This window comes from Alosa alosa, chromosome 22, assembly GCF_017589495.1.
Source record: "Alosa alosa isolate M-15738 ecotype Scorff River chromosome 22, AALO_Geno_1.1, whole genome shotgun sequence".
NCBI lineage: Eukaryota > Metazoa > Chordata > Actinopteri > Clupeiformes > Clupeidae > Alosa > Alosa alosa.
The window spans coordinates 4127080-4136877 of NC_063210.1; the positions used below are offsets into that span (position 1 = coordinate 4127080).

Consider the following 9798-nt stretch of genomic DNA (forward strand, 5'->3'; position numbering starts at 1 on the left):
CTAAACCCTTGGAATAATCAGAAATCTCCTACTTTACACTCATGCTATGAGGGACCGGTCAGGGATGAGGAAAGCTGTTACATTTCAGAAGGTATTTCCTTAAATAGAATCACCACAAACATTCTGGTAGGAAATGGTTGTGGACTAACCTTCTGAACACCCAATGTGTACTGTACAGTCTACTTAATGTTCAAGATCATCTTAAGCAACAGCACACAGACGTTAAACATCTTCTGTCATCTACAATGATACAGATCTATGGTTTGCGCACATATGAGAACAACAGGATGGAGACTCTTTGGAAATTAGACTTGTGAGAGCCACCACGGGGCACACACACCTTTAATACAACCAGACAGCAGTTACTAAAGGAGAAACACACGTGTGAGAAGTCAAAACACAGTTACACATCGAACTTACACACTCCCGGCCCGACGGACACGCATCAGAGGCAATCCCAGTAGAACCAGTTTACACAACCATAGAATGTCCAATCACGGTACACTTAACCGACAGTGCAGATTGCTAACTAATAGTTATTGATCATAATGTATATCTTTGTATATATGTTTACATCATATGTACTAAGGGGATTCCAAATATCTTTGCTCCATTTGTACAGCGTCATTACCTTATAAATAAAATCAGTGGAAAAAAATGACAAAATAAAAAAAAAAAAAAAAACAACTATTCCATACAATTTCATTTCATCCACATAGATTAAGATATTTTTTTTCCCAACCAGTTTACCGATGGGATCCCCTGCACCTAACAGGACCAGCTCCCGTGTAAGACGGAGCACACAAATCAGACCTTGCTGGCCCAGGAGATGACCACAAGAAAGAGACGGGAAGTAGCCAGATGAGAGGTCATCAGTCTGCAACAAAGAGGAGCACTGCTAGACCTCAGAGTCTGACCACTAGGACAGAGGAATGAGAAGAGGGTGTTGGAGAAGTGAGGAGAATCATCTGTTTTTTCACCTTTTTTCATATTTCACACACAGAACAGACAAAAATCACTACATTGCGCATTTACAGGAAGTTGACTATCAAATCAAAACAACTGTACACATTGAAAGACCATATTTTTAATGGAGCTTTTTTTTTTTTCCTTTAAATATTTAGATTTTTTTTAAACCCCACATTTGATACTATTTTTTCAATCTGGTTTCAGACGTCCCTCTCCCACTCCCAGCCCCTCCCAGATTTAACAGGTCCCTCCCAGCAGCAAAGGATGGTGGAGGTGTGGTTTATTTGGTGGAGAGAATGAGGGCCACGATGAGCCCATACAGTCCCAGCACTTCGGCAAAGATGAGGATGAGGATCATGCCCACGAACAGGCGGGGCTGCTGGGCTGTCCCCCTGACGCCCGCGTCTCCCACGATGCCGATGGCAAAGCCCGCGGCCAGGCCGCTCAGACCCACGCTCAGCCCTGCGCCCAGGTGCAGGAAGCTCCTACAAACACACACACACACACAAAAGGTTAGAGGTTGACCTCAGGAGCTGTGGCTCCAGTGTAGTCTCAGTGGCTTTGACCGTGTGGTTGCACTGGTGTGTTAGAGACCACAGGAGATGGAGAACAAGTACAACAAGAGACCAGACACACCCAACGAGAGAGAGAGAGAGAGAGACAGAGACAGACAGACAGATAGAGAGAGAGAGAGAGACAGAGAGATGGGGATCAAAAAGTAGCCCCAGGCACTCACTTGAAGAGCGTGATCCGCTCTGAGATGTTGTTGGCGATGAGCACAGCCACCACCAGCCCGTAGATGGCTATGATACCCGCCATGACCACTGGGATGATGGACTTCATGATGAGCTCCGGGCGCATCACTGACATGGCAGCGATGCCCGTGCCACTCTTGGCCGTGCCATACGCAGCACCCAGTGCTAGGGGGGGGGGGGGAGAAGAAGGAGAACGGGATACTCAGAAACCACTGAACCACTTCAACACAACAAGCTAATAGGTTAGCAGACCACACAGATCGATAGACGCTTAAGTCCAGCATCGTCCAAACGAACCGGACGGAGCAAGAGAGACGGATGGGAGCGCGCAGAGGTCGCAGAGAGGCCATCCAGCGGGTTTGGGTTTCAGTTAATTAAAAAGAGGAAGATGGAGTGCTGAGTGTGCCTCTTGCACAGGGGAAGAGAAAGCAGAGTTCAGCATGACAGCCCACTAAGGCTGCTCTGAATGCTCCATAGCTCTCAAAACAATTAAGCCCATTCATGACATGGAGGCTACTCAAACTTGACAAGTCCTACCAGCCACCACATGCAGTGCACCCCCCTCAGTTCTCCATTCTGCAAGTATGAGAATGTTACATGGGCAAAACACACCACCTCAAATTCAAGGAAAACACTTGGATTTTCAGTGCGCCTACAGGCCGTCAGCATTACCGATTTGAAGGACACAGTTATCAATGGCCTTGATGCCCTAGTCAAACATGGCCCTGATATCGAGTGAGACAACAGTTCAGATGGGTTTACTACATCATGCCAAGAATCTCCAAAAAACAGGCAGAAGCCAATACGCCAACAATCTACAAAAACAAGCAGAAGCAAAGCTTTTTCCAGTGGATTCTACAAGCCCACTTTGCGTGCATGCTTTGCTGAACACTGAGGCCACCAGGTGTGACATACTTCTGCATTTCCTAGAACATGTCTAAATTTATGCGGGTATTTCCGTGAAATAAAAAAATAGTTAAAACCAATGTAATGGAGCTAATCATTTCTCAACCCTCTGTTAGCATTCTCATAACATCTACCACACAGAGCTGATTGCATCTCATACAGCAGTGTGACTGGCTAAAAGCCTGGTAAAATTAAGTCCTGAAGTGGGGGTCAGTGCAATGGAGGTCAGATTTGCTCCAAGGCCACCATGTATGGCCTTAACCTGCCGTCCTTCCTTTCGCATCGGTCACCTCAAACACCGAGGAAACCCTGCACCACACCAGGGCCCTGCACCCTGGCTTTATGTGTACGAGTGGCCTGCAGTCCTCCAAATCACAAACCCACGGGCTCATTCACAGAGGACACGCACAGTGGCTGACGTCAGAGAAAGGGCGGGGAAGGAGAGAAATGAGCAAGGGAGGGGATGCAGTGGAGGGGCGATAGGCACAGTGTGGAATCAGCTCTTTACTGAGAGAGAAGAGCTCGGAGAACAGAGTGGTGAGGAATGATGGGATGGGTACAGAGTAGGGCTGCACAACTAATCAATTTCTACTGGAAATCACAATTTGACCTAACGCAATTAGGTGATTGCAAAGGCTGCTGTTAATTGTGCAGCTTGCAACTCTGTCCTAGTGGTTAATCTTCATATGGAAGAAATCTATAGTCATGTCACCAAACAGGAATGCTGTTATTCTCATGCACAAGGCAGGCTCATCAATCAGAAGAGGCCCAACTTAGAGCAAAATTAGGAATATTGAACTGAAGCTTGACCATCATAAATTGCAGAATCAGGGAAAAAAAAAAAAAATCACAGTTAAAAAATGTCCCCAAAGGAAAAGAGAAGAGAGAATTATTCTTTATTCTATATACTACATCAAAACAAATTTGCAGAAAAAATCTGGAATCCAAAGAGACTGCTGCTATATTTAACTGTTGGAAGTGCTGATGCAGCATCCATTTTTGGCAGCAGGACTGATGTTCATTAGCTGATTGAAGCTGCAGAGTCTGTAGTGCAGCATGGTGCTGGTCACTTTAGGTGAGAGGGATGTTCGCCTCACTTTCCCCAACCAGAAAACTGTGTTCAAATAGGATGCAAGGGCACAGCACAGGAAGCATTCATCTCTTGTTCTTGCCCCTACGTGGAGGATTCATCTTCCTCCTCCGAAGTGTGTGTGTGTGTGTGTGTGTGTGTCCCCTCCTGTCTCTGTGACAGATGGCATCAGGCGGCGGTGAAGAGACAGGTTCCTGGGCACAGATGGCACACTGCCACCAGCCACTGTGACTCACACCTCCTCCCCACCGCCAGATCAATACAGATATCAATTACCCTTTCTGACTTACGCACAGAGCACGAGTGGCCTTAATGAGATGGGTCTGCATCAGAAGACAACACACCCACACAGACAAGCTGAATGGGAGAAGACTACCCTTGATCTGGAAGGCCAACCGGTTTAGTAGGACAATGGGGCTGAACCATAGATGAAAGGAGATAAAGCAGTAACTTAACTGACAATCGGTCGATCGAGTTTGAATCCTGAACCAGCCGTTGCAAGTCTGTGACGCTTTGAATAAAAGTGTCTGCTTAATACTGCTCAATTAGCTTTATTAGGTGGAGACCGACAGACTACCATTCTAATTCATTCAGCTACTTCAGCCCAGAAAATAGGAAAATGACTGATCTGAATCTTATGATTTTTACCCCTTTTTCGCACCAAAATAAGAGTTGAAAACACCATATGACTGATGATCTCACTCACGCATCTTGGCAACAAAGCAGCCCATGCTAACTGGATAAAGCCAACACCCTAATAAAGCATGCCCCCCCCCAGCCTAAGCCAGGACATACAATTGCCATCCTCCACTATGGGGAAACACTGAAGTGACCGTATACCACCAAACCCAGTGTCTTGAACACCAGGGCATTTCAAGAGGCTCTCTCTTGGGGGCTAAGCTGATGGTGGTTTTGGACAAGTATTTCACACCGATGTCCGTTCCTGTCAGCAGCAGCCAGCCTCCTCACCACCACCACAGATACAAACACCAGGCTCCCAATCAGAGGGCAGGAATGAGAGTATAAAGTCACTTTAATAGGTCCTGTGTTTGATTAAACCACATATCTGAGTATGCAGGGGGACTCCTGAGACACTGAGATAAGGGAAATGTCCGACAAGTCAACGCAAGGAGCGGGTGTGCGTGTTCATGTACAGGAGACAGTGGACGGGTGCTGATGGGCAATCCCAGAGGCAGCATCATTTTTTTTTTTAATCCTAATCCTGGGCTTAAGTAAAGAGCTTTTATTCTCCCCCTCACTTCCTCCCTCTGCCTTTACCATAGCCATGTGTGAAACAGTGCTGTGAGCAGGTCACATTAAACTTGTGTAAAATTATAATACAAAAAATGCATACACAAAAACAACATCCAGACTCTTGCAACACACACACACACTACACAGTCTGTCCATTCTTTGAAACAAGTGCACATGTTCCCACAGATGCACTGCACTATCGTTGTTAGTAGAGAACAAAAGACCAAGTCATTTGGCATCACATGATAGTCTGTAAAGGAGCTACTCCATTTCCTTTTCTTTACACAGATGTTTCATGGAGATTAAAAAAACAAAAAAACTGGGACTATATAACTGAGTGGATAGTATTTCTGACTCAAAGACGGACTGCCAATGAATCATGGAAAACTCTGCCACTGACACGGCGCGTGACATTGAGAGTCTATGCGAGTTCTAATGCTGCGAAGCAGGTGCACACACTCTGACCTAGGCCTAGTGGAGTAGTTAGTTACTTCTCTGGAAATATGGAATTCTAATATGAGCTTGGGAGTACGATTTGAAGAGTCATCACCAAAATTGTGCACATGTAGGCCTGGGTACACTACACTGCATCCAGGCTACTTCTCCAGAACCACTGAGTCAGAGTTGGCTCCACACAGTGAGCAATCTGACCAGCATGGTGAGTCATTGGATGCCAAACAACGCACAAACACAGAGAGAAAGGCACATAAAAGCATCCTTCCTATATCCAACCTCCTATACATAGCAGATGATTTTAAGTCATCCAGGTACACTCCTTTCTGGTTTCTTGACAAACTAGGCTCCATAGAACCATAGTAAAACTCCACCAAGGATATTCATATCCTGATACAAAATACACCAAACTGGAGTCAAACATTCCTTCCACTCAGACACACAATTCTAATTCAGTTGGAATTGGACTAAGACTATCAAACGGTATGAACTTTGACACATAACATCATCACCCTTGTGATGGTCCATTACCTCTGATCACCTGACTGGTGCATGTCATGAGCAACAGAGCCCAGGGATTAATGAATGGGGGTCACACAGTAGTCATCTATAGGCAGTTCAGCACTCAAAGAAGGCTGAGGGGCTGATGTAAAGATATTGGGATTAGACTAGGGGTTGTAGGGAGTGGGGTGGTGTGTGTTATATTTTAATCCTCCTCCAATTTATGTAAAGGTCAGTGAGGATATGTTGTCTCAATCACATCACCAGGGAGTAGCTCTGCCTCTTGAAGCATATAGTTCACAAAGCCACAGAGAGCAATGCCTTGGTGACTGACTTGCCAGAGATATGTTGCATAGGACAGGCAGTACAACTGTGTGAAATAGCCTAATGCTGCAAGCCATAGGATGGTACCTAAAAGACCACAGAGGTCTACACTGGGTCACAACTAACTGGCCAAACCAATTAGCAGTTAGTCGATATTCCAATCATCCTGTCTGTGGCACAGTGTCAACTTTCACAGACCTGCCACATTGACCATTTCACAGGTCTACCAGTTGAAATGCCAGCGGGTGGGGAAAACAATCTAAAGATATGAACGGTCTTTTTAACAGTCTGCTTGACAACGTAAGACTACATGTGACTTCCATTGGTCATAAGACTAGCAATGCACCAAGGGACATGTCAGACTTCAATTGCGGTCATTGGTTTGAGACGGCATTTGGGATCATAAATACTTTAATGCAATATGGGGACGAGATGCTATTCAAGATTATCAATGAATAAGGCTGCTTACCTATAAACGGGAAGCCTTCGCAAAACCATATTACTAGCATATTTACCATCTAATCCTTTAATTTCACTGCTAGTTACGCCCCTGCTGGAAGTTGTAAGTCAATGAACCTTTACCAGACCCACTCTCAATTGAGAAGGGTCTGATGTCAACGACGCTACTTCGCAGAGTAGATCTAGAGGAATCTAGCTAAACAGAATGATAACGATTGCTCCCCTTTATCAAACCCACGACATTCGCAAATCGGGCACCGAATGGCTTGGCAGGCTAATGTACGGCATATGTAGTCAGTGGCAAAACATCAATAACTGCCAGCTAGACTAATGTAGTCGTCACTACAATTTATGGATGACATTTTACGTGAATGATGTTGGCTAACCACTAAACCTACGCAAAGTTATACCAATTAAGGTTACCTAAGAAGAACCATTTGATGACTCCCTAACGTTAGGCATAAGAATAGAGCAGAAAAGGTTAGCAAAGCAATCCACCAATAGCAAAGAAGTCGGCAAACTAACAAAACGACTAAGCATCACCTGATGTCCTGAATGCTAATTTATCCAGAAAGCAAGCCATATCCGCCAGTTAGCTAGTCTCAACAGCTGGTTACCGAGACGGTTTCTTGTGGCAATCGCTGGCAATACAAAACCATCGATTACATTTAGTGGCAGCAAACAAACAAATAAAGTCTCACCATTGATTTATAACCAAGCAATCTGGTTATTTGGCTTGCTGCTGCTACCTAGTGTGGCGAGGATAAGGCAGGTGATACATCGATAGCTAGTTAGCTGCTAACGTTAATGATAGCTAGCTTGCCAACACGTATTGAGTTGACGTTGCCATTACCTGGCGGTAGATAACGTTAGTAATACATAGCCATGTAAAATACAACGCTGAGATAACAACAATGTAAATGAACCGGTGACATGAAAATATGCAAGACAAATGATAATGACAAGGTTTACATCAACTACATTGATTTAAGCACTTACCACTAAACACCATTGCCGCTGATGCGCCCATCACAGCGAAGAACGGGGAGTATTCGGGGCTGTCGGACGACATTCTCTCTCAAACAGTACAAAATGATACAAAAATATTTAAAGGCAAGTGTCACTAAATGGGTTCTTTCAACTACTAAAGGCCACGGTCTAGGTATGTGAATTTCCGAGCGGAGAGACGTTGACAGGCCACCTAAACAGCAGTAGAAAGGTCTAGTCACGATTCTCCCGATAGATTCCCGGCGCAGCAGTACAAAATGGCGAAGGGGAAAATATCACCTGACAAGAAACAGGGACTTCACCAATCGATAGTGGGGGTATGCAAAAATGACGGAACTAAAACACACCTACATTTCTCACAGCAGTAATCTAAATTAGGTTATTAAGTAACGCTACAAACAAGTATAGCCTTAATAGCGTCTCTGATGTGAACTTTGCCTTTTCTATAGACTTTACTCGTTGAAGGTCATCCCCCAGCTAAGCAGATTTTGGTTCACTCCGCTGCAGGCTTTCCCTTTGATATTATAGCATTTCTCTGTTAGAATAAAATGATAGGATGAATATGAGGGTGTGGACACGAAATATCAACCATGGAATAAACTAGCCTACCTATCTTTATGCGATAATATATGCCAACAAAATATGTCGTTTTTATTAGGCTATTATTTGATATAGGCTATCTTATGGACTTGCTAGTCTGAGATGTTGATTATTGTATTCACTCCAAAAATAAACACATACTGCAAAGAGCATAATTTGTTTGGTCAGGCTACCACGTCTGAATGTTTCGTTCACAGTGGGGTGTAAAGCGTACAAGGGATTCGCGCGTTGGGGGAGGGCGAGGAGATTCCCGCTGCATTGCTTTGAGCAAGAGGAGAGAGAGAGGGATGGGTGATGGAGTGGGTGAGTCACAGCAGGGACCGCATCCCCCCAACCTCCAGTTTAGCAGAGAGGTCAACTCTCCCCACACTCTGAGTCCTGCACCAGCATCAGCATCGCGTAGCCTATCCACGACTTCCTCAGAGGCGCACCCAAGCTATGGCTTTTACAGAGGCTTATTTGCCATAGCCTACGTAGCCTATACTGAGCACACGTGAAGGTCATTGGAAGAAAGCACGTGCCTCTTCCCCCCACCCTTGTGAATGAATGAGAAATGTTATGCAATAAGATGCTGACGCTGTTCTGAGTAAATTCAGGGGTTAGTCCTTGTTCTGGATTCCTCGAGTGGGATAACGAATCAGACTATTGTTTAAATGCCCACTAAGCAGGAGAAGTAGGCTGATTCAGTCAAATGCCTGCCAGAAATATGCTTGTTGCCCTGCTATGATATAATTTTGAGTGGGCCCTAAATTATCCCCCTTGCAGTAGACCTTAAGGCTGTTCTTGTGTAGTAGCCTATATATAACCAACCATTGAGAAACCATTCCTGATCCCATCCTAATCTTGCCTGCGACACACAGGGTTAAACACTTAAGTACAGTCTTCACACACTCACCCAGACTGGTTGGAAGGATGGATGATTAATAAAGATATAGTGTATACACCTGTTAGAAGTCACATGTTTCTCATCTTGATTGTAATTTGTAGATGAAGTACAGGGCCTTTTGAATAACCTTATTTCCAAACTTCATAACAGGAATAGGATCATCTCAACAAAACCATTAAGAATTGCTGAGAGGAGTGATTATTAACATGTTTTAAATGCCATGGGCACATTATTCAGTGTAGGCCACACAGTTTAATGTAAGCTTGAGAAATCATCTGGCCATACCACCAATCAAGCATCAATTTAAGGACCAAGACAGAGAGTTAGATCATTCACCATAGGCATGTAGGGATCCAACTCCAAGAGTGCTTGTGGGATTGATGGCAGCAGAAGCCAACAGGACAAGCACTAGGATGGTTATCACGCCACTAACACAGATAAGGCCAAGCGGAAGGCTTCAATAACACATGTTGCCAGTTCCTAAGAGGATTTTACGCCCTCTGTCGCTCAGTGTTCAAATGTTTACGTAGCCTGCAAAGTGGGTGTGGCATGTGATGCCAAGGACGTCATACGCAAAGCTGGAGAGGCATCTT

The 9798-nt window shown here is 44.8% G+C and overlaps 1 protein-coding gene across 1 annotated transcript; it reads right to left on the bottom strand.

The window, feature by feature from the left end:
• Window positions 1–297: 297 nt before the first annotated feature.
• Window positions 298–7990, bottom strand: atp6v0cb (ATPase H+ transporting V0 subunit cb). Its single transcript, XM_048233824.1, has 3 exons — window positions 7711–7990; window positions 1706–1889; window positions 298–1454 (listed from the first exon to the last, which is right to left on the bottom strand). Exons 1-3 carry the CDS (start codon window positions 7781–7783, stop codon window positions 1250–1252), a joined length of 462 nt encoding a protein of 153 aa, XP_048089781.1. The 5' UTR covers window positions 7784–7990; the 3' UTR covers window positions 298–1249.
• Between the last annotated feature and the right edge of the window lie 1808 nt (window positions 7991–9798).